Below are 26,382 nucleotides of genomic sequence, written 5' to 3' on the forward strand. Positions count from 1 at the left end.
AGGAGCTAAATGTTAAACAAAGTACATTTACTGTCTCTTATTTGATAGACTGAGGATACACATAAGAAGGTAAAATTCAAAAACATTATGAGAAATCGCTCCCCATTAGGTACTATGGGGAATAATGATCTCCGATTATTATTCCCAGACCACTTTTAAGAGAATAATCTGTTTTTAGGCTACACTTAGGGCCCCTACACTGGGAAGCTGCACTTAGCAGCCTCACTGGTGATTCTTAGGCACACTAAAGTTTAAAAACAAGCACTCTAGCCATCTAAAATCAAGATAAACAAAACCTGTCACTGTGCTTTGTGGCCATTTTCTCTTATGTCACACTTTGGACCCTTGAATGCGTTTCAGTTATACAATGAATACACTCTGATTCTCTAAAGAAATACCTAAAGACATTCCTTCAGCTCATGTAATTCCAGTGAGGCCCTTGGTTTTTCAGACTTGCTCTTAGTACTGCAGAAGGCCTGCGGGGGACTTTAAAACCTCTATGGTCTGTTTATTACTCTAAATATTCTAATTTAATCCCTAGATAGAGTTAAACCATCAAAGAGCTGCATGTTATGCCCAAGTCGACTGGTTTCCTCCAGTCATCCTCCCACCTTCACATTCATATGATGCCCACAGTTTGCACTGGGCGCCTTGGATGAGAGCAGAGAAAGCCGCCAGCACAGGGAGTGTGCGGCTGTCACGTTCATGGCACTTAGTATGTTGTTGACTGTCCTATGAAGGCTTTAGACATCTCTTTTCAATCTGTTGACAGTTATTTTCTGTTATATTTTTTTTTTGTCCCAAGGAACCTAGATTGTATATTGAGTTTTGTTTTATTTATTTATTTATTTATTTTTATTGGTTCTCAAAACATTACAATGATCTTGACATATCATATATCATCATTTGATTCAAATGGGGTATGAATTCTTATTTTTACCATGTGTACAGATTGCAGGATCACAATCCACGTTTATACATACTGCCATACTAGTGTCTGTTGTATTCTGCTGCCTTTCCTATCCCCTTCCTATCTTCCTGTTTTTTGTTTATTTTCCATGTAATGAGTAGTAATTTAAAAACTTTGCTTTAGCCATTAGGCAAATTTTCTGCTTCATTTTAGTAAAGTATGGCTTCATCTCCCATACTGTGTACCTCATCATACTCCCACTCCTGTTTTCCTTTCCTTATTACTCTATTATATTCTATCAGCTTCCATAAGTCCTTGATGAGGTGTGTATATGTTATATATGTGTAGACATATATATGTGCATATGAAATACACACAGTTTCAATTTTATTTCAAAAGCAATGAAAGCAAAAACAGTCATTGTAAACATCATATCAGCTATGGTTATTTTCTAAAAATAAAAACTTCCTTGTACTAACTGAAAAATTCTAGATCTTCCTGGAGTAGTTTATGTAGCTGTAGATATTTTCCTATAATATATCACCAATAAAAGATATAAAAATCACGTAATAATAACTGTTATATAAACTTTATAGTCATAGACTTAAATATTTCCTAATAATTCACAATTGAGCTCCAGGGATATAATTAATAACTTAGTGGCACCTATTAATAATACCAGAAAAATGACTGAGATTTCACTGCCCTTGAGAGAATATAGCATGTGATTCTTTCAAAACAAAGTTATACAAAATAGTTCTATTGTCAGATTTTTCATCGCCATTACAAATAAGACTTTATTATTATACAGGAATTAAACTGCATCCTTTTTAGAACACAGATAACAGCATGTCAGAAATGACTTCCTGCAGATTCTTTGACATCTATCTCATTGGCCTTTGCTTTACCTTCATCAGTCTCTGAGGTGATCTTCAGAAGGCATCATCCAGTACTCTAGATAATTACTGTAGAGACAGAATGACAGAAGGTTCTGAGTAATACACATTTAATTGCCTGGAATATAAATAATACAGCATCTTCAGTTAAAAATACCCTAGACAATAAGACAGTAGAACTAACTCTTCAAGGCTTGAAGGAGAAACATCACTGAAGTTTCATCAGAGTTTGTTGTTAAAAGTGGTTATGAGGTGCTGTATTTCTGAATTTAAATCCCCTTGTGAAGCTTGTCACCTACCAGGCCAGTTGACACCAAGCATGCTATCTTTGACTCAATTTGATGTTTACTCCCCTCTAGGTCATCATACCACCCTGACTCATTTTTGGCCACTCTTGTTTGATTCAGTAGCCTAACATGTGAAAATATATAGTGAGTATACTTTTGGTACACTTTACGCAGATGATACTGAAGTAAAAGTACTCGTGGAATTCCAAAGGAATTCTTAGTATTCATGTTGCAAAAGTATTCTTTACTGATGGTGGAATACAGAGATTTGAGCTCTTGTAAACTACTATCAAAGTTTAGTTAGAAATAAAGATAGGGCTGGGGCATTGCTTAGTGGTAGAGCACATACTTAGCATGTGCAGTACCCTGGGTTTGATCCTCAGCACCAAAAAGGAAAGGAGAGACGAGGAGGAGGAATGGAGAGAGAGGGAGAGAGGGAGAGAAAGGGAAAGAGAAACAAAATACTTCTGTAGGTATGACACAAGTAAGTTTAAGGCTTTTTTTATTATGTTCTTCAGGATTAGTAGTGTAATAATGAACAACCAGAAAAAGAATAAGGGATTTTTAAAATGAAGTACAAATTAATGGGAAAATAAGATCACATTTACATAAGCTCATATTTGTGACTTTGAGTCACTTAGAACTGCACAGTCATGCACATTATAAGTAGTTTGAGAAAGGAGGCCCGTGCCTTCATTTCTTGCCCAGTGCCCTATAGCAACTTGGAGCGGGCTCCATCTGGCCAAAGACCTATGCTGCAGGACTCCCCATTGGTCCCTATATCATATACTCATGTTGTTTTAGGTTGAGGCAATTTATTTGATGTGTAACTTAAAGTGATTTAATTTTCATGCTTTTAAAAGACTTGCCAAATAAATAAATTCACAAATACAAAAGAAAACCTTTCTTAGGCTCTGTCCCAATTTTTAGTTCAGAAAATATGAACACTCTACATAGAACACTCAACTCCACAACAGTGGTTGAATAATGACACCAGCTATTTGGCTCCATATGTTCAGTCCTTAATTTGTTTTACTAGATCTAGGCACCAGTTTTTGCACTGAAGGAGTAACCTTGCTGCAATATTTTCATAGAATTGCAAGTTGCAAAATTTTAGATCTGGAAAGCACCTTCTGTAATGAGTCCCCTCCTCCCATCCTTCCTTTTATGAACAGGCAAACTGAAGGCTTTTTTGTGCTGACAGACCAATGGGAAGCTCAGCTCTACTGAACAGATCTCACACCTGCCGTGTGTTCTGCAGGATGAGATGAGTGTCCCCGCCCAGGCATGGACGTGTCAGGGGACGCACAGAGTTGTGCCCGCCCATCAGAAGATGACTGTTGATTTGTCCAAGCCCAGGCTCCTCCTCTCTCACCTCCTCTCTCACCTCCTCTTGGACCTTGCTCTTTAGAAAACCCTTCTCTCACTTTTACCCAAGACTTCTCTGTGGCATCTCTTTCTCATCCCAGGAGCATGCTTATTATCTCTCATTTAAAAACCTTTCTTTCTGTCCACATCTTCTCTCCCTACTGTCTAGTCTCTCATCTCTCCTCTTCCAGGAAGAGGAGTCTGCACTCTGGACACTTTGTCATCTCTCCTGCTGTCTCGATCTGCTGGAGACTAACTTTTGTCTCCAATATTTTGCTAATCTCTCCCTCCCTCTCTTTCTCTCTCTCTCTCTTGTGTACTCACTCACTCTCTCACTCTTTCCAAATCTGAACCATTTTTCGATTTCCACATGCTTTTCACTCTTCAAAGTAGTGGTTCTCCTTTTGGTCTCAGGATCTCATAAACATGAAAAAATCTAAAGAGATTTTGTAAAGTTTCTACCTATAGATTCTTAGTGTATTAGAAATTAAAAGTGAGTGATTTAGAGAGTAATTACAGATTAATTTAAAGTTACTATAATAGACTTGCTTCATGTTAATAGAAAACATTTTTTGTGACAAATAATTACTTTCCAAGACAAAATAAACAAATACGAAGAAAAGTAGCATTATTGTACATTTTCATAGAATTTTTAAATGTCTGGTTTAGTAGAAGTCAAGTACAATTTCATACCTATGCATGTTTTTAATTAGTTGCAGCATGTAGTTTTAGTTGAATTATATGGTGAAAATTTGAAAATTTGGCCTCACAAAAATATCTAATTGAAAAAAGGAAGAATGCTATAATTTAATAGTCTTTTCGGATAATTTCACATCTTTAACACTACACCCAAACTCAACATGTGGTTATTTTTAAAGGTTAGTTCCAGTGGAATCTGCAATCATGTAAGTTTTTCATACTGTTAAATTAAATCCATTGGTGTGTAGAACACTTTGACTCTTACACCCATGCATAATTTTGCAATATTTTGTGCTGGTCTTTGAAAATGCCCCACTCCGAGGAACTTCCTTATGAAAAGCTCTCTAAATCCTGTCCTTTTAAGTTTTTATGGAGACTTCATTGCATAGGTATGATTGAAGCATGGATGACCATGTAGAAAGGTGATTGGGCACAAAAGTTGTTATCTGATGTTTATAGACTGGGAAAACGCTGAAGGCTGTGGGCAGAGCATTCCCCCATGGTAGAGCACTTGCCTAGTATGCATGAGGCTGCATGCATGCTAAGCAAGTGCTCTATCATGGAACTTCATCTCCAGACTCTGACCTATGGATTGGAGTGATAATGCTCTGTCAGTGAAGGTTCATTGATTATAGCACAGGTGCCACTCTGGAACAGGATGCTGAGGGTCGGAGAGGCTTTGTTTATGGGGGGGTGGGGGAGTAAGGGAACCCTCTGTACTTTCTGCTCAGTTTTATTGTGAACCTAAAACTGCACTAAAAAATAAAGCATTTTAAAAAATAAAAGCATATCATCCACTCAGTATACTGAGTCAGGAAGTCAGTGTGAATTTCATTGTTTAGTTTTTATTTTTAATGAATCAGTATGTCATTTTTAATCACCAAATGAGAACTTGTAATATTGCTTAGTCCATTATGGATTATAGCATCCAATTATTTGGAATACAACACTAAATGGTGTTTATTTTTAGAATTGAAAACTAATATGAACAACTATTTTAGTTGACTGGTTTTAAATATATAAATAGCCAATCTCAGTACCAGATTACAAAATAAGGGAAAAAAAATCACTCAAGAAATAGGAATGGAAAAGATGGAATGCAAGTGATTTAATAAGGTTAAAGTTTTTAAGTACTCCTTTGACTTTTCTTAAACATTCCTGAAAGTATTTTAGAATCCATTTGTTTGTTCCACACGCATTACTGGGCATCTGTCTTGTGTGCCTTGCTGGATCTGTGCAGGCGGCTGGGCCACATCAAAATAGTCAGGCAGTCCCTGCCCTCACAGGACTTGAATTGGGCTTAGTAGAAACAGAGAGGTAAAAGCAGTGAAGTATCACAAACACTGGGGAAAAGGAGGCCCAGGACAGAGAACCAGATGCTCTGATGGAAGGACAGAATGGAAGGAGTGAGGAACTGTGCAGAGGAGAAAAGAGAAGAACTGGTAATGATTCAGAGGAGTTTTAAAAGATGAGTAGCATAGACATTCTTCAGGCACACAGGTCCTGATTTCAAAATCTATGCTTATTTTAGTATCCCAAATTGACTCTCATTGAAGGAAATATTATATTAAATGCTATATTGAATCTCTGAATAAATGAACACTGATTACTTTGCAAAAATTATACTGGATATTCTCTTACAATGCATATTTTACTTCCAAGAAAGAAGAAGTTTTTTTGTTGATAGAGGCATTCTGTACATAGAACTGAGTAGTACATTTAATGGCTTGACTACTTTGACTTCTCGGTACATATTAAAGATGTAAGTAATGGAAAGATGGGAACTAACTTTAAAGGTCTTGAGGCAAAAAAAAAAAAAATATATATATATATATATATATGATTTTTCTTCAAATGGATAAACCACCCAACTTTTAGTAGTATTGATATTGAAATTTAAAAGTGTTTTGTAATTGTTTTCCTGGATTTTCAGGTTTTCTGTGAATTGATCTTCATTGGAAGGCATATTAATAGTTTTTATACATAAAATGTGCTTCATATCAAAACATTTTCCTTCACCTGTTTTCTATAATTAAAATATGCTTACCAATTTCTGCTTGCATTAAAGTATGTTAGAACTGTGGTGCCCCATACAACCATTATAAACATGAGGTCAGTCCATTCCTATTCATGTGGGAAAAAATGTTATATAAAAGACATTTAAAGAGGGACTAGCCAAGTTGCAGAAGAGTACATAAAATAAAATCACATTTTAAAAAGAAAACTGTAAATCTAGATATTCATGCATGTACCTGTATATATACAAAGAAAAAAAAAAGTCTGGAAAAACGCACTCCAGTATAGTTCTGATGGTTATCTGGGAGGGGGTGGTGATGCATTAACTGGTAACTTCCACTTTTAACAATTTTACAAAGTTTATGGGTTTTTTTTCCTCAATGTACATTCCTAGAAGCATATATAAAACATGTGCACATACATATGTGTGCATATATATATATATAAAAATTCAAATGAAAGAACTAAAAAGTAATCACTGGGAAAATATTAAAGCTATAACATAGATAAGATACAAAAAAGTCAAGGTAAAATAAGCATTTATACTTTTCAACTGAATTAAAAACCATCTAATCCAACAGAAAAGTAAAAAGTTTATATTTTCAGAGATGGTGTACCTTTTCTTAAACTTTGTTATTATGTAGACAGACTGATTGATTTTGCTTTTCAAGTGAAAAGCTGAATCAGCCTTGTTCACCCTAAATGGGCACTTAAAGTCCAGTAAGGAAATGCACACAGTCTGCTTTACAACAGTGCATGAGCTCATTTTTAAAGAAACTTCTCCAAACCTGTGGTTTGTTCTCATCCCTTATGGTGATAACAATAATGCAATATAAAACAGTTCTATCCTAACTTCCAGTAAAATCCTTAAACTAGTAACCATTTTACAGTATACTTTTGATAATAATTGTAGATAGTACTCTTGTACTCACAAATAGAATTCCCTCTAAAATCATTCTAATTCATTTTCCCATTCCTAAAACCTCCCCAACAGATGGCTGTCTCTCATTATTAAAGTTCTTCATATTAAAATAAAACAAAACAGGGATGGAGGTATAGCTCAATGGTAGAACACTTAACTTGCAAGAGCAAGGGCATGGGTTTGGTCCCCAACACCACAATACATAGATGGGTAGATAGACTGAAAGAAAGAATAAAGCAAAACAAAATTCTAGACCTTCCAGGAGTGTTTATTTCATTGAATAACAGGAAGAATATTTACTTTTGAGCCTTTTTAAAGTGCTGCAGAGAAATAAAATCCATATTATTTATATTAGCAAATATAGATTAAAACTAAAATTATCTGTACTTTTTATCAGGTTATACTTATAAATCATAACTATTTAAAAATATGTAAATATTTAGGGTATTTGTTTCCCCTAATTAATTAGCATGTTATAAGCACTTACTTGCCTTAGGAAAATAGCATATTAAGTACATCTTGTTTATTCTTTCTGTAGTATATATTCAGAGATGCAGATGGCAATGATGATGATAGTTACTAAAGTTAACGTTTATCATAGAAAGAGCTTACTGTCTGCCAGGTACTATTCTGAGTACTTTGCTAATATGAACTCATTTTAAGTTTCAACAACCTTAGTAAGTACTATTGTCATTCCTATTTTATAGATGAGGACACCAAAACGTTGATAATTTAAGCAGTTTGCGTATGCTTACACAATTAGTGCAGAACCAGGTGAGACCAATTTCCCATCCATTGTGTCACACAACCTAGACATGCATGATATTTTTCCTTGCAGAAATTTCTGCTCTATGGACAGTCCCAGAAGCATTTTCAGTCCTTTCTTCAACACCCTGGCTACAGGGTGCTATGCTAAGTGATTTTTTTTTTCTCAAAAGGAAAGTAATTCACATATTAACCACTCAGCAGGAAGTATTTTTGACTATTCATAGTATTCAAAATCCTATTTGGGAAATAGTAACTATAGTTACTATAGTATCACCATCACAGATTAAGGGATTTCCATTTGGTCTTTTGAACTGGTGCTCTCCACTGGAATAAAACACTTCTAGAAAGTATTTCCTCATATTTGCATCCTCCAGAACTAATAGCATCTCCCCGTGAGCTGATGCCTTAACTGTAGACTTTGATATATATAAATCTTCCAAATGCCTGTCCACAGAGTCCTGGAATTCTGGGAGGTAACTATGAATGTGTTCTGTAAAGGGCTTTTTCCTCTACAAAGTGTTCCCTTGAAGGCAGCTGTGGCATCACTGAGGGTGCTGACCAAGGCTCTGAGGACCTATTCCTCATCTACTAGGCTAAACTCTTCATATGCATGGCACTCACCTTGTACTGTCCAGCCAAAGGGATTGGGACAGTTGGTAGTCACTGGTATTTTCTTTTTGGTCAGAGTGAACTAAATGTTGCTGCCATACAGAAGTCCTTTCATTCTTCTCTGCAAAACCAGATTGCCTGTGATTTGGGCTCAAGTCTTTCTCCATGGTATATTGGGACCATATCATGGATATTTCTGTTTCTAGTATGCATAATGAATAAAGGACATGGTGTGTTGTTGATTCGATTTTCAATAATTTTTAATATTAATAATGAAATCCGCATATACATCCTTCAGAGTATAACCAAGTGAATCAATCCAATTGGCAAAAAAGTAGGAAACCTGATAATACCAGAAGCCGTACCTTGTTGGTGAGAATGTAGAGCATTTTGGCATTTTCTATCAGAATTTAAAATGTGCATATTCTTTGATCCTGCTCTGGTGAATTCATCCTATAAAAATAATCACTAGGTATCTAAGATTCCCTATACAATATAACCTAACCACACATCAGAAAAAAAAAATGAATTCAGGTGTGAGAAGAATTACCTGAGATCCATAAGAGAGGCCTAAGATGAGAGAGAATGTCTCATGAAGTCCTGAGGGAAGACTACTGCATTGTAGAATAACTGTAATATGATATCATTCCTATATTAAGTTAGAAAAAGCTCTCCAAATTCTTAACAGCAGTTACTTTTGGTGTGAGAAGGAAGATGTACTTTCTTTTTATATATATATAAGTAATTATTATGTTTTAAACATGGTGACCTGTAAAGGCATCCTTTATCTAGATTACCTAGAAACAGGGCCCCAGTGAAGTGAGGCCTTTGAGCAGTGGAGATATTGGCCCAATTTTCAAGCAGAGGGAGCAGCAATGTCACAGCCCTAAAGTGGGAACCATGTGAACATATCCAAGAAAGTGCAAGGAGATTTCTATGAATAGTGAGCCAGAGGAGGAGGAGATGAAGTCTGAATGGTGTTAGGGTTTTGAGGGACAGCTGTGAACAGACGAGAGAGGGAATGGGATTCATGGTTGATGACAAGGATCACCCTGGCTGCATGTGGACAGCAATGGAGGTTGGAGATAGTGACTTTAAACTGTTGGGATGAGACCACATCAGTCCCAGGCCCAGCAAGAGATGTTTTACATCATCACTCCCATCAACTTTCTTCTCCACTTGCTTGAGTACTAATGTTCTCAGGTGTTCTTTTGGCCACAAAATAGAAGAAAACAGTTATTCTAACTTGAATGTAACAAAAGGATTCTGGCCAGCTTATTACCCATGAAATTCTTCACAAGTGACAGATTATCATCATAGAGAACTGGAGACTAAGCATTTTCAGAAGGCTTATTAGCACACATAAAACCCCAGAATTTTAGAAGAATTTAGACTTTACTGGGGAATTAAGTCAAGACTAGCCTAATCATAAAAACTATGATGGACCTCCCTTTTCAATCCATTGATACCTTCAAGGGAGGGGGCAGTTAATGCATATCTCACCATCCTTAATCTCATCAGCCCCCAAATGAGAAACTGGCTTCAGGAAGAACTCTCCTCTAGGGGTATGGCGGGCCATGGAACCCTCTATAGTGATTGACCTACTGCAGCCAGTTCCCAGAGTAAGCTTTGTGAAGTGACTGTGTTCATGCCACAGATTTCTTCTCTTAAGAGAGCCAGCTATAGCCGTGCAGTAATGCACACCTATAATCCTTGTGGCTCAGGAGGCTAAGTCTGGAGTATCGAGTTCAAAGATAGCCTCAGCAACAGCGATGCACTAAGGAACTCAGTGAGACCCTATCTCTAAATAAAATATAAAATAGGGCTGGGGATGTGGCTCATTGGTTGAGTGCCCCTGTGTTCATCCACAGTACCTCCCCCACCCACAAAAAAAGAGCCAGGTATAAAAAGTTTATTAGAAATCACAAGATAAAAACAGGCCATGAGACCTTCACTGTCCAGAGTTCTTTAAGATATTGTTTAGGAGTCTTAGTCTAGTAGTAAATTGCAAAGAATGAAAAATGCAGACCTATAATATATGGTCCTTTCAGGCAGACTAAAGATTTGATACCAAGAATAGATTTGATCTTTTTTCTCCCATAAATAATAGTGTTTGAAATGATGTAGAAGGATGAGGTTGATATCCAGAACATAGAAAATGGGAAATGTAACAAAAACTTTTTAGAATCTGGCTTGAATAAGATTTTGTCTACAGAAATGTATTTTACCCATGTTTTGTTTAGAAAAGGATTATTTTAAGGGTGATTATATATTCACTTTTGCCAAAGGATTGTGGCAATATAGCTGTTAGATCTGTGCAAATAATAGATAAAGCACTGCTGCAAATTTTATTTTCCTATGGCCATTAGCTTACACAGAATAAATATTTGTTAAAACATTTGTCAGATATTAAATTTCATGTTACCCTAATAGGATATAATTACATATAAGTGTTTTTTTTTTTACAGGCAGAGATGTTGATATTGACATAAATGTAGATTCAGTAATAACTAATTCTTAGACCACTGTAGTTATTGAATTACAAAACAGTAAATGTTTTTAAACTCTTCTAAATCATTTTCATTTTCAAATATAACAGCATTAGATTTTTAATGTGAATTTCCACTCTCTGTTGAGGTAGAGTAATATAATGTTTTCTATTGGAAAAGTTTAAAGAATTGAACTTTTTATTAACCACTTAATCGCGAGGAAAGCTTCAGAGGTTTCGGGAATTTTCTTATCCTTCCTTCCCTCAAACCAGTGTATAAGGAGGACAGTGCTATTCCTAACACAACCCCACAGGCATTCTGAAGTAGTGTCTTCCATGGGACGAAAGTGAAGCCTTGACTTTCTACTAAAGGGAAAAGAGTTGGTCATTGGGTGAGGCTTGGGCATGGGACAAAAATACTGTGTTTCATCCATTACTTGGTAATAAGTAACAAACAAAAAGTTTTAAAACTTTTAATAGTTTGTTTACCAGATTTACAAACTATATATGAATGTCATGTCTGCAAATACCAAAAGGGCCCTATCAGAATGCTCCCATTCTCATGTTCAAACCTGTCTCTCTCAGCCTCTCTTCTATAATTTCAGAAATTTCTCATGTCCTAATAGTTTTTTACTCTACACCTACTTCAAGAAAGCATTAGACAAATGGTATTTTTTTCCTGTCCCGTTTTATCTCCCCCTCCTCCCTTTCAACAAAATAGAAAACTTAGTTTAGGTCATATATAACCAAAGGAGGAAATGACAAGTAATGAATTCAAAAATTAATGCAAAATTCTCATAAATTTTTAGGGTAGGCTGTTTGTTCACCTTGACAACTCACACTGAGACCATAGAACTGGATAATGTGATATATATTTAAAACTCTTTGCAGATATAGAATCATACCTGATTTATACTGCTAATAATTTTTATTCTTATATTCAGACCCTAGCTATAAGAACTTGAAATCAGTATGATAAAGCATAAATCAGGAATTCATTAATATAGCCTTGGAATCTAATCTGGGTAAAAGAAAAACAAATGATAAAACAACCTCTTAAAGCCTTCAAAATCTTCCTAAATACTATTTTTATGTAGTACAAAATAAATAAATATCAAATATTTTATTCATACCACCTCTAGCCATAGTTATCATTTAGATTAACTGGTAATTGTAGAAAATCTAAAGAATTTGCCAGGTAACTTTTTTGCCAATGGATAGCTTTCTAACTTCATTCTAAATTACTAATGAGAACTTTAGACATAATTTTATGTAGCCTTTTGTGATTGTTTTGCTAGAAAGTATATTCCACTACTGAATAATGTTAATACCCCATGAAAATATAATTGAATATGTAAGCCTTTTCAAAATTTTCCCCAATTCTATTCAAATGAAAATGTTTGCATAAGTCATTGTTGCAAAATTGGATTTTCAGAATTAATCTTAGTTTGTATTTGACTTATTGTTTGAGAAATTCAAGAGTATTTATGATTATAAAGTTGTTTTCTATTGAAGATACCTAATAGGCCTAAATGATATTGTGCGTCAGTTTTCTTTCAAAGGATTTCCATGAATTACTAAAATTAAACATTCTTGAAAAATTTAACATTTATCATAGATGTGTTTCTTTAGAAATATATATCAGACGTGGCTTTAATCTCTGAAATGTGATGCTGTACACTTCCATGTGCAGGTCATCTCACCTGGCTTTTTGTTTCTATTGTTGTGAAAATGTTCGATTCAGGTTCTACATGGTCAGCTATTATGAGAGGAGTCACAGAATAGCAGTTGGAGCACGCCATGGTTCAGTGGCCCTGTACGACATCCGGACTGGAAAATGTCAGGTAAATAAATCATCGTGACTTCCTCTCCATAAAGTGTGGAAGTTATTGAAAGGAGAAAGAGACCAGCACTTCACCAGTTGACGTGCTGAGCTGCTGGAACATTATGGATAATGCTAAAGGGATCAATAGTTTAATGAAGGACTCAAAGCATATAGAGCCCCACTGTCTTTATTCACTAGGACTGAAGGGCTGCCACAGATGGCTTCAGGATAGAGCCCAGAGTGAGGGGGTACTGCCCTCCAGCAACTTTGCAGTACACCTCTTCTTTTTTAAACAAGGTTTTCTGGTCTCCTTAATTTTGTCATGAGTTTTCTGAAAAAAAGTTGATGATGCACGGGTATGATATAATGGTTGAACAAAAATTTATTCTCTAAGTTAAATGATTTATTTACATGGTAACAGGTGTTTATTTAATTGCAAGATAGTAATCTAGTCAGAATTCATAAAAAGAAAAAGCAATTTCATTTAGTAAAGCTTTATTAAAAAATAAAGTAATGCTGTCTTTGAAATAATGATATTACTTTGTATACTTTTATAACACTTTTTATGTTGTTATAACATATTACTCTTTATTAAAAATTCATCTTGGTTTTGATCTTGATCACCTTATTCTCAAAATATAACAGTTAGATAGACAGGGCTAGTCTAGCCCTACTTTAGATATAAGGGAATTGAAGCTCAGAGCTTTAGTAGCTTTATCCCAGAGTCACATTAGTGGCTAAGGGCAAACCAGACCTAGGCACCATTGAGATGGCAAAATTATACCATTCATTGATAAATAGTGCCAAAACAGCTTCTCGCCCCAATCCTCTTCCTCCTTCTCCTCCTCCTTCTCCTTCTCCTTGTCCTCTTCCTCCTCCTCCTCCTCTTCCTTTTTATTGATTCTTTTTAGTTCTACATAACACTAGGATTCATTTTGACACAATCCTAAAAGCACAATACATAGCTTCTTATGTTTCATTGTAGTGTTTATTAATGCTGATATATTTACCTGTCTTGTAGTGTAAGGAATTTCCAGAAAGAGTATGAAAAAATTAATGAGGAGGTGACTAAAATTTTAGGCTGTCTCTTAAATGCAATAAACTGTTCATTAATCCTCCAAAACTTCCCTGTCAGCTTTCAGTGAAATAGTTCTAAGAGATGGTAACAGGTGTTGGGGTAAAACATTCAACAGGCAGACAAGTTTGGGAGATCTGTTTGAATATTAAGCACATTTATTTGTTCAGACTCCTGAGATGGTCATGTGTGAATGTGCTTTGCACATAGATTATGCACCATTTGCTATACTTATTAACTGTTGGATTGTGTTGGCATGTGTAAACCTCTTATCCCATGACATATTCCTTTATGCTAGGCTGTCACTGAAATCACTCTGAATGCTTGTCTAAAAATTAAGTTACACGATATTTATAATATTCTTTCAGAAGAGAGATTCTTCAAAGGGCATTTTCAGACTCTTTTAAGACAAATATTTTTCTCTTTTTAAACCTAATTTTTAAAACAGATATATAAAAATTATATATATTGATGGAGCGCCATGTGATGTTTCAATACATGTATATGTTGTATAGTGTTTAAATCAGGTTAAACATCTTTATTTCCTCAAACACTAATCATTTCTTTGTGGTAAAAACATTCATATTCCTTTTTTCTAGCTTTTTAATTCAGCACATTGTTATCTATAGTCACCTTACTGTCCAGAACACACCGGAGCTTTCTATTTCTATTGAACTGTAATTTAGTACCCATGGATCAACCTTCCCCAATTTTCCCCTGTCCTCTACTCTCCGTAGCTTCTGGTAACCACCTGTTTTTAAAACAGTGTGAAAAATTGGAGTTTATTAGACTTTGAGAGAAATAAACCACAAACATCTGCAAGGTAAAGATGGGGAAAAAAATAACAGGAGACCTTGTAAAGCTTCAAAAATGAACTGAAGAAATTCTAGAGAAGATTCTTCATTATCAGATGAAATGCAGTTGCCACTGGCAGACAGCCAAGTGAACCAGTGAGTGCAGTGAGCTAACCAAAAGTAAGCTGGAGGACAGCAAGTGTACACTAGTGACCAAGGACCAAAGTGCACTGAAGTATACGTTGCTTTCCATTTCTCTTCCTACGAAGTGGTCTCAGTGATGAATTCAGTAATATACTGAAAACGTTAATGTTTTGAATACCTTCTTCTTTTCAACTGGTTTACTTGAGATGCACTTACCAAAGTCATTCTTTCTTCAAAGGAATTTGAAATACCATATTTTCTGTACATTATTTTGATGCACTATTTTAGTGTCCCCATGATTTCTTTGTACTTCATCTTCTTGATTTTAGTACCTAAAATTATCATTAGTGTTGCTAGGGTGAATAGCCTTTACTTTCCCATTTTGTATGAAGGGAAAACCTGCCCTTTTCTCTCTCATCATTCTGTGAAAACACAGCTAAATCTTCAAGATTTATCTTAACTACTCTTGCCAGCTATCATTTATATCCAGTGACAATGAACCTTAAAAAATTCTCTTATTTCTTTTATTAATGTTGTAAGATTTAAGATAAGTGAGTGAACATCTGAAACAACATATAATGTAGGTAGCGTGCTTAAAAAAGGTGTTTTAAGAAGTGAATCATAGGATCATTTTGAACTAGGAATGCAGTAAAGCATTTCTTGAAAAATATTTTGGAATCAGTTACAGGGACAGTGGGGTGATTTTTCTAGTATGAGCAAAGACACAGAGATATAACATAAAAAATTTAGAAGGGATATTTAAAAAATTTACCTGATTATAGGAATAGGGTCCCAATAGGTAGAAATATAAAGTCTAATGCCTTAGATGGAATAAGGGTCAGATATGTCTCTTGCTGTAATTAGATTTGCTGGTACAGAAAAAGGAAAAATTAAGCCCCTTTATCTTACCTTTTGACTTAAAAAAAAAAAAAGAAAAGAAAGAAATCAATGTTCTTTTGATCTGTTCCTCCCAGACTTGAAGAGGAGGTTATACAAAGCCATAGGATGAATATGATGTAACTATCTGGAACATGAATTTTACAGAAGTTAAGAGTTGGCAAAGTATGGCCCAAATCTGTCCTGCTGCCTGTTCTAATAAGTAAAGTTTTATTGGAACACAGCCACACTCATTCAATTATGCATTGCCTACCACAATGGCAGAATTGAGTAGTTGGCAACTGGCAAAGAACCTTTGTGATCTGAAAGCTAAAAGATTTACTATCTGCCCCTTTATAGAAAAGGTTTCCTGACTTCTAACCAAGGTGATTGAGGAGGAAGAGTTGACTAATTTAACTAAAAGTGATTTAGAACATTATAGTGTAATGTTAAGAATAATTGGAATAGTAAGAACAATTAGAAAGATGTGTGGGTTTGAATCCCATATCCACCACTAATTAGCTTTATAACCTTGAGAAAGTCTCCTAACTTCTCAGAGCTGAAATTTCCTCATCTGTAAAGTGGCAGTAGAAATAGCACCTATTATTGGGACAAGTGTTAAAGAATTTTTTCAAAACACTTGTTGAAGATGGTGAGGCGGTCTTTATCAAGGAGGACCATCCTGATAGGTATGGGGACCACTGCAACAGGGTCTTGCAAAGCAGAAGGATTGGTTTCTGACTTTCACAAGGAGCAGATTGAGGTCCATAAGTGGAAAGTTACTAAGAGGAAGCACGCGATGTAGGGGCTTTCTACTTAAACTTGCTTAGTAGCATTTGTGACCAAGTGTAGGCTAGAGTGGTGAGATACTAAGGGTGGGGGGTTTTCTCTAAACTGACTTAGGGGATTCTTTCTTAAATGAATTCAGCAAGAAAGACAAAGAGGGAACCCCAAGGTCAGGCCTAGTCAAGCAGAGGACTCCAAAGAACCTAATTCAAGTCTCTGCCAGAAGTAAATAAGGTAATTTATATAGATACTTAGCTATCTTGTAGTTAGTATCCTGTAAGTGTGACTGTTATCACATTAAAATAAATTCAGAAACATACTACATTATAATTAAATTTCATTAATACTAGAGAGAACTTTAAAGAAAAAAAAAAGTGCTAAGAACTCACTCTCCTGACTTAGAAGTGCTTTGGTGGCAAGTGGAGGCAGCTGCATGAGGCCATGTGTGGGTGTTTTTCCAAAGCCTCTCCTGCCTGCGGTGTCAGGATCTTACAAAGCAGGAGAAGGATTGGATTCTGACTTTCACAAGGAGCAGAGTGGGGTCCATAGTGGAAAGTTACTAGACCCCAAGGTAGGGGGTTTCTACTTAAACTTACTTGGTAGTATTTGTGACCAAGTATAGGCTAGAGTGCTCAGATACCAAGGGTGGGGGGTTTTCTCTACTGATTATGATGATCAGAAACAGATGGGATTCAATAGTTAAAATTCTGCTGTGCTGCTGACTTCAAAACTGCTAAGCAATTTAGGAACGTACCTGCCTCAAATTTCATTGAATTAAAAAAAAAAATCTAGGACCCTTTTAAATGCTTAAATTTTGTTGCCAAGTTGCTAAGCAGGCAGATTAGAGCCCATGCCTCCCTTGTGCTCTGCAAATATGTATTTGGTTAAATCGAGACTGAAAATCCCCTCTGGTTTGACAAACGTGATCTCCTATCTCACTGATGTCCAGTCCTTTTTGAATCCACCATTTGTAACAACTGCTGACTCTGTGCTGGGTTCTCTTGGGTTCACGTTAGCTGGTTTTCCTTATGAAGTTTGCACCGTGTCACTTGGAGGTGCCTGATCCACTTTGGTAAATCCAGGCTCACTTTCTTACCGTGCTTTGGCAAAGCACTACAAAAAAGCAGTGATGTTTGAGAGAAAGAAAATAAGCCTGAAGGCTTCTCCTTATCTGAAATTATGTTTTAAAAAACTTTGTTACTGAAAAGTTTGAGTAAATGCCTTAGAAAACCTATTCTTAAAATCCCATATTTATCTAGTGTCTGGTACATAGGAGAAATACAATGAAATACACGTTGATCAGATTTTTAAAATCCTAACTCTTCAAAATAAAAAACTATATTAAGAAATATATTGTAATATGATAAATGAAAACAAAGTGTGCCTAAATTATATAAAAATATCAATTTGGTATAGTTTTATTTCAGTATGTTAGAAACACTCATTAAATTGTTTTTCTTTAGGGAGAATATCCTATCCTTTTAGAAATAGCATAAAAAAACCTTTCTTTTGAGTCAAAACAGATATATTTCTGTAGTAGACCATGGCCAGGCCTGCCATGAGCCAGATAATGAAGGAAAAAAAAATAGAAGCTAAGGTTGATTTTATGTGTGTAACTGTGGCAACTGTGGCCTCGTTGTAATCCCTCAGAGAGGACATTAAATTCTGGAATGTTGATGTGTGCCCCATCACATAGCCTGATGTATACCAAAGCAACAATCCTACAGCTCAAGCTCCTGTGACCTTGAAGATTACTCCATGAGGGATGAATGCACTCCTCTGCACTTTCCATGTACCTCCATGAGAAAAGGCGGGGTGGGAGGGAGCGCGGCAGAATACTGAATCCTTTTAGTTGTACCCTTATCCCCCGAATATCCTCTGTCTGTTTCTTTGATAATTCAGTAGTACAGAAGTGAAATCAACCCTGAACTCTGCCCACATCTTTTTTCACCAGTCTATGAACTCTGGCTTACCCAAATTTGGCTCACTTTCTCTTCTCAGCCAACAAGATGTCACAAGTAGTCCACAAGGTCACTACATCTGCTAAGCATGTACTTAAACGCAAGAGAAGACCAGAACAGGCACAGCCACATTAAAGTTCATATGGAAGATGAGGAAGAGTACCTTAATGTTTTATTAAACTCTTCTTCCCTTTTTCTTGTTTGGTTTTTCCCTCAAATACAAAGTAATTTTGATGACTGGTTTTCTTGGCCTTTTTTGACGTCTTATTGTCTCAAATTCAATGTGTCAGCAATATCTCTACTTTCTACCCGCATCCCTTCCACCTACCTTTTTCTGTTAATTGCATAATAATATAATGACACCACACTCACCCTGCCTTTTCCTTCACCCACTCATATCTGTTACTGAGTTTAACTTTTTCTTAGCGCAAGCCTGGAATCTGCCTCTTTCCTCTACAAACACCGTAACTTGGGCCTTGGCCCGTTTAAGGCCTTTGAGCCTCTAGTTTTGATCACCATATGTGTATACCCCCTTCCTTCTTTGATCTCTGTTTCATTCAATAGCACCCTCTTCTTCTATTGTTCCCTGTCCTGGTCTTCTTGCAATTTACATAGAAAGCATTGAAAAGTATTGCTTGGATAATTTCTTAGAACCACAGTCAGAATTTCAGGAGATGCCCCTTTCCAATTCTAAGTGTCTTAGATTGTATCCAATGTCCCACTTTGCCAAGAACATACCACATACTCAGGTGAAGCACTTCTAATGAGCAAAAATGCTGAAGTATCCTTGTTAAATTAATGATTTTTGCCTCTATTTTCATTGACATTTTTATTGAAATTTATTTTGCTCATCTTTTGAATTCTCTACACCTCTTGTAAGTTACACAGCTTTCTTAAGCTCTGTCCACTTGTATCCACTATTTCTTACACAGAGCAATTATTTGTTTCTGACATGATACATTTATTCTTATCTCTAAATTTAGTTACCAAGCTATTTATTTCCTTTTACTTACTAGGTAAGGCAGTGTAGTGGAGCACCTGCAAATAGATTCTGAAACCAGACTACCTAGATTCTCATCCTTGCTCAGTTTATTAGCTTTGTGGTTTTGTGCAAAGTATTTAAAAACTCTTTGTATTTGAGTTTCTTCATCTATAAAATGAACATAAGAACATTTGTCTCATTGGGTTATAAAGATTAAAAATGCTCAAAAATTCTCAAAAAGTGTTAGCCATCATAATTATTATGTAACTGTTAGTTTAAATAGGCCAAAATTAATCAATCCCATCCTGTCCCTTCCTGCTGCCATATATCCTACTTCATACCTGATAGATCTAATTTCTTATGTTTTTTTTTTCACGTTCTTTTCCCCAGGACTGTTTGAATTACTCTTTTAGGTAGGGCCAGTAATGTATCAATTAAGTAATTAGCAAATTTTAAGATTTCAGACATACTGATCTGTCCTTATCCATCTGTGTTTAGTAATTATCTGTCTTTCCTGATTTTTTCCTATAACATTAATCTCTTTTCCTACTACTATTTGATTCTTCAATGATTTTTTGAAATTATTATAAATATGAATTTTAATTTTACTTCAATATTAGAATCTTTCTGAGTAAAGTAATTAAAATTTGTAAACAGACTTTTTTTAAAAAAACAGTTTTAACTTTACAGCAAAATTGAGTAGAACATACAGAGAATTCCCATGTACCCTTTGCACCCGCACATGCGTATCCTCCCCCATTTTTCACATCTTCCCACTGAGTGGAACATCAGTCTGTAGGAAAGTTTACACAAGCTCAGATGTACTCAGGGTGGCATGGCCATACACAGTAATGTAGGAAAGTTCAAACTTTTCCTCTGAAAGTTGAAACAAACTGGTAAAAAAAGCCTACAAGTTTATTAACATGTACATGATTCATACAAAATATGAAACTCACAGAGGAGCCAGGTGATTCAGGTTTAAATGCTATTTTCTGAGGGGAGAGGGGAGTGGGAGGCTGTAGGCAATTTTAAGGAGGGGTATTATTTGAGGCGGTGGGGAATAAGCCTGGAAAATAGACAGTGGTCAGGGACAATATTCCTCTGGGATGTAGGTGTGATTGCTTGACATTCAGTCTTCTTCTGTGTGATATGAGTTAAATCTTCCTTGGATAGTGCAGTGTCTATGAGAGTATTTGAAGGCGTTCCTCTTAAGGATCTGGTTTTTAGGAAAATAAGGGAACCACAAGGAAAGCCCTTCTCTGTATTTGCTGCTCTCCATGTGTCCTCAATGGGAACGTCAAAGCAGCAGATTTTGGTGCATCATTTTCTGAGCCCCACAGAAAATTGATGAAGGTACACTCACCTATCCTCACCCAGAATCGATAGTTTGCATTGGAGTTTAATCTTGGTGTGGCAGATTCTATGGTTTTGAACAAATGCATCATAACATGTATCTGCCATTACTATATCAAGCAGAGTAGTTTCACTACCCTAAAATCCTTATTTATATAACTTTTAATGTGTATTCTATTATTTTTAGTGTAAATTCCTGTATATACAGTGCTCAGACAAAAGACTTGTGCATGTGATGACCAGAATGCTCTGAAACTCTTGCATACATTTTATGAGCATTAGTTTTTCATGCCCTTCCCAGTATTTCTGGTAATAACAGAATGACCTTTGAACCATGGTTATTATAAAAAGTGGAACTCCACAGTTGGCCTTTTTTGCCTCCTATATTTGTCCTCTTAGACAACAGACTGTTTCTTCATTTATTCCTGATTTAGTACCCATTTTGTCTATTTAAAAAATATATAATGATGGCTCTTCTCTATGCCAAGAAGTATATTATATATAAGAGATAACAAAATATGAACCATGTTATATGCAAAAGATCACAAAATCCATGAGTATATCCCTTAATGACGCACTCTGGTATGGAAGATAATCTTAAACCCCCATTTGAAGTAATATAACCAGCTCTGAAGGACGGCAGCCTTCCTGTGGGACACTGCGGAGTTGGTCAGGAAGAGCTTCCTAATGGGAAGAGTATCTGAATAACAGTGAGGAAGTAAGCCAAGAGAGGGGGAAGGAAGGGAGAGTGTACCAGGCAGACAGTACAACCTGTGCAAAGCCTGGGAGACCAGGAAGCACAGGAAGGCCTGCTTGTCAGATGCTTCAGATGCTGGTCAGATGCTTCCTTCATACGCGGGAACAGTTCGGTTTGTACTACAGCAGCTTTCACATTGGCTTTATATTGGGAATTGCACAAATCCCACCTGAGAAACAGTTATTCCAATACATAAGTAGAGACATTACTTATTTGTGACTTATTAAGTGCTAAATCAGCAACTAAATTTTGTAAGTTATATCGTGTTAGCAAAGTGTTAAAGAAATGACTAAATGCTGACATATTTTGTTAACTAAAATTTTTTTTTAGGGAAAGGGCTTGGCAAGATATGCAAGTGTTTTCACCATGGGATTTAAAGTGTTTTATGAAAATAAACCAATGTAGTTTTCTGTAATGCACTTAATTCTGGAAAGCACTCTAAAATACTAGGTATCAAAAGAAAGCTAATATTCAAGACTAAACAGAAATGTCAGCAAACATAGTTATATTAATAGAAGTTTGGAAAACAATGTGTTCTTTTCTCTAAAAATAACAAAGATTTTACTTCTAGTTAGGAGGAGCAATGGACCTTAGGGATCTTGTGGACAGTAAGATTGATGTTTCTTTAAGGCAGAGTTTTAAGCTTCGGGCACAGTTTTCACTGAGCAGAAGTCTATAACGCTTATACATCAAGGGCACTTATGCGGTGATTGCAAAAATTGCAGTAAGGATTGACTACAGTACTTAGTCAGGCAGTGACATTTTAGGTATTTTCTTCCTGCTCTTTTCAGCAGCTGGTTTTATGGCAGGTGCTTCATGTGACATTCTGGAGCAACAACCAGAAATATGGCATCAGGGGTGATAATAAGATAAATGGTTGGAGAAGACAATGGTTTCCTGACACTGTTGAGGAATTACCTAATGAGCTTCCTGTTTTAAAAGTGAACTGCTACTTAGAGAAGAACCTCCAGGAAAAGGCACAGATACCTGAAACAGTGCTTGAAATCAGACCATCATTTATTCTCAAAGTTTAAAATTTTAGAATATTCTTAACTATGCAGAGGAATATTTTCCGTTATTTGTTCCATTGCTTATTGAGCACTTCTTGTATTAGTGTGATGTTTTGAATGTCAGTATTCAAGACTGTTGCTCTGAGAAAGAAAATTAAATCCTTCATAAGATCTACAACTAGAAATACATAAAGCAGAGAGTTCTATATTTATAAACCCAGTAATTATAAATCTATAATTATAAACCCATTTCATCATTCTTACAAAGGCATTAAATAGGCTAAAAATTATTTTCATTCTCAAAATTTCCATCATTTCATTTATATTTCTCAGTGCAATCATTTTCCTACCTAGCCATTCTCTCCCTGTCCAAACACATTAAAAAAAAGAAAGTTTAAATATGTATATATATGTTTGCATACATATATTTTTTCCACAAATGTAGTTCACAAAATTAGGAAATATTAGGTAGGGGAGTCATAATACAGTCATCCATTGGTATTCATAGAAGATGGTTCTGGACCGCCCCCCTGCCCAGGGTTATGAAAATCCACAAATATTCAAGTCCCTTAACATGGTGTAGTATTTGCATATAACCTACATAATTCTCCCAGTACTTTAAATTATCTCTAGAATACTCATAGTATTTCATAAATATGTAAATAGTTGTTATACTATATTGTCAAGGAAATAATGACAAGGAAAAAAAGCCTTCATATGTTCAGTACAGATAAAGTTGTTATTTTTAGAATATGTTCATGCCACGATTGGTTGAATCAATTGGTGCAGACCCACTGGTATGGAGGGCCAACTGTATATTGAATTCATGCTGGACTCACTGCCCTTTATATTTTATACCCACTCTTAATATGTAAGGGACTTAAAACAAAGCCTGGTATAATCATTCAATAAATATGATTCCTAAGTACTCTAAAACGTATAACAATGACATGAGTCTACTTCATGATAGGTTGTACAGATGTTGATATCAAAGCATCTTGACAGATCTGGCAGGTCCTATTTCTGGATGGAATTTGAGTGTAGGCACACATGCAGGTACCTAAAAGCCCTGGATCCCACATAGTCCACCCCACAATTAGTTCGGTTTATCAAAAATGTTCATCAAGTGTAAAATATAAAATGACATATATCATAGACATTCTTTTTAATTTAAATCTTGTAAAGATAATTTTATTTCTCATCTATTTTGATATGGGACCAAAGACTTTTCTTTCCATATTGATCCATTGATTTTAGTTTTTTTTTTTTAAGTTGTAGATGGGCACAATGCCTTTATTTTATTTGTTTTTATGTGGTGCTGAGGATCAAACCTAGTGCCTCAAACGTGCTAGGCAAGTGCTCTGCACTGAGCTGTAGCCCCAGCCCTTGATTTTAGTTCTTTCTTGTGAAAGCAGAACAGTTTCTGTTTCTTTAAGTGGACTGAGGAATTAAGCATACTCATAAAGCAAAGTCAGAGTATAAATCTAGATTTTAATGCTTTTCCCAGTCTTTTGCAGTTGTCTCACTTAAGCCTAATGTTGTGTGTGTATATATGTGTCTTTCTAAAAGCCCTCTTGTCACTTTTACCATATAATTTTATTATATTTAACCCAACTACATTTACATCAGCAAGTTCAACTAGACTTAGCTCTGGTTAACTGTAGGTCGTAGAGTTCAACTGGCAAGGGCAATAGTGCATGGACTTACCTGAGAGAAGCCTTCCAACCACTGACATGTGCACACTAGGTATTCAACAGAGGGAACGGAGAGCCTCAGTTACCCCCAGAGGCGGTAGGGATCCTGTCTTGCTGCCCCCAACACAAGACACCTGGAAGCATGAACAAACAGTCTTAGGAAGTGCAGGAGAGAGTGACTCCTGGTTTGGGCAAGGTATTCACAATCTGGATACAGAGATGAAACAGGTACAGTAGAGGGTCCCAGTGCTGCAGTGACGTGGCAGGCCACCTTGGAGGAAAGGGTGAATCCAGTGAACACAGAGGATAAGAGCAGGAAGAGATTCATAAGGAACATGATGTTTGCGCTGTTCCTTGAGCAGATATCCTGTGGGCTCACATGGAGGAAGAGGATGGTGTCAACAGAAACATTTAGCCGGTGATGCCTTCTAGAAACTGTAAGGTTTTGGTTCCACTGAAGGAAAGGTACAAGAGTACAAAAGTGTGATAGAGCAGTAGGGATAAAGCCTAATAGTTAGGAGGCTGAGACCATGGCAAGCCTCCCCCGACAGAAGCTTCCATCTGGAGTCTCAGGGTCAGCATTGACAAGCTCTCGTCCCTACAGAGACTAAGTAAGTAGCACAAACTAACACGATAAGCCTTTTTGGCTTCTTTTCATTTTTGATAGCACCATCTAAGAAATATTTTCCTTTTTAGTTTTGTCTGTGACTTGTGTGGTGTGCCTCAGTGTTGGTGTTGAACTTGGAGGGGTGGAATTGTGGCAAATTGGAGAGCGCATCTCTGTGGAGAGACCAGCCATGCCTCAGATCCTCCATCAGTACTGTGTGCAGATGTGGACCTATTGTCACCTCCCTCTGATTTTTCAAGATAGTTCAAAAATCTGTTTTGTTATTGTTGTTGTGTTTTTGTTTTGTTTTGTGGTGCTGGAGATTAAACCCAGGGCCTTCTGTATGCAAGGCAAGCACTCTACCAACTGAGCTATTTTATTTTTAAGTGTTGATGACTGATACCGAAATTTTTTAGAGTATATAAACTGATACTGTACTGAGTGCATAGTTTTGCATTCACAGATTTAAAGAGTTTCAAGCAGGGCAACGACGGGATGAGTGAGGTAGTCCCATTTTGGAAGGTCACTGTCGACACTGTGGAGGATGAAATGAAATAGGCTTTCTCTGTGAGGCTTTGTAACAATCCAGACAGCAATTGATTGGGGCCCAATAAAGTGAGAATCATGACGTACAGCAAGTAGATTCAGTTGAGCATTAATGCATGCTGAGTATATACTAAGCAAAAATATAAATTGATACAATAATAAAGAAGTAAAAGTAGTATTTTCTGAGAAAAATGATAAATAAATGGTTTGTGAGCTGAGGGAATACTGACATATAAAAGAAAAAATTTAGATATAGGAGGGAATTTAAACATACGAATTGGAGAATTGTTTGGAAAGATTCATTCATTTTTTAACATATTTTATATGCAAAGGACTAGAAGCCATAGAAGAGGATTTAAATCACAGACTTTATTATTTCATGCAACAAAACATCCAGAGGTAGCTAGTCAAGTGAGCAGCTTGGTATTTTGTCACATACCCTGGTCTTCTGGGGAACTCTGTTTCATTGGGCTTTTAGGTTGGGCTGCCTCAGGGTACAAGATTGCTGCCACCAAGCCAGCAACCAATCCTGAGGCAGAAAGAGGAAGTTTTAAAAACAAATATATCCTTTGAGAAATCCATTCTTTTGTCCACTTGGCCAAAATGGCATCTATTATAACCCATTTTTAAAACAATTGAGAATGGAATTACTAATGAATAGAACTATCAAGATTGATTAATCAAGATTCCCTCCTGAGACACTAGAACAACTCATCTTCCCTGAGCACAGGGGTCGGCCTGTAGAAAGCAGCCAACTCTTACCGTCCACGGGAACTTGGTAGCCCAGCACCCTGTCGCATTAAGAGGACAGGCTTGCCCTGCTCCTCACCCTGCCATGTCCCTCCTGTCCAACTGATTGTGCTCCTACCTTGGAGCAAGCTGTGAAGCAGCCACACTTGACAACAAAGTAGATTCTCAGAAATAATTTGCTTTCATTCCTTTGAAGGTTTATTTATGCGGTTCTGCCGTTTCTCAAAGTGACATCTTAATCCAGAATATTTACTAATGC

General features: G+C 36.2%; 1 protein-coding gene across 3 annotated transcripts in view; it reads left to right on the forward strand.

Annotated features, from left to right (window-relative positions):
• The window catches only part of Wdr7 (WD repeat domain 7), a 333,762-nt gene that overhangs the window by 258,079 nt on the left and 49,301 nt on the right, over positions 1 to 26,382 (forward strand). For all 3 annotated transcript variants that reach the window (XM_046419459.2, XM_046419460.2, XM_046419461.2), the window contains one exon: positions 12,708 to 12,807. In XM_046419459.2, coding sequence (XP_046275415.1) covers positions 12,708 to 12,807 — 100 coding nt within the window. The remainder of the gene's footprint in view (positions 1 to 12,707; positions 12,808 to 26,382) is intronic.

The sequence above is a fragment of the Marmota monax genome, unplaced genomic scaffold, assembly GCF_021218885.2.
Source record: "Marmota monax isolate L192 unplaced genomic scaffold, Marmota_monax_Labrador192_F-V1.1 WCK01_AAM20220418_F8-fsc00088, whole genome shotgun sequence".
In the NCBI taxonomy this organism is placed as follows: Eukaryota; Metazoa; Chordata; class Mammalia; order Rodentia; family Sciuridae; genus Marmota; species Marmota monax.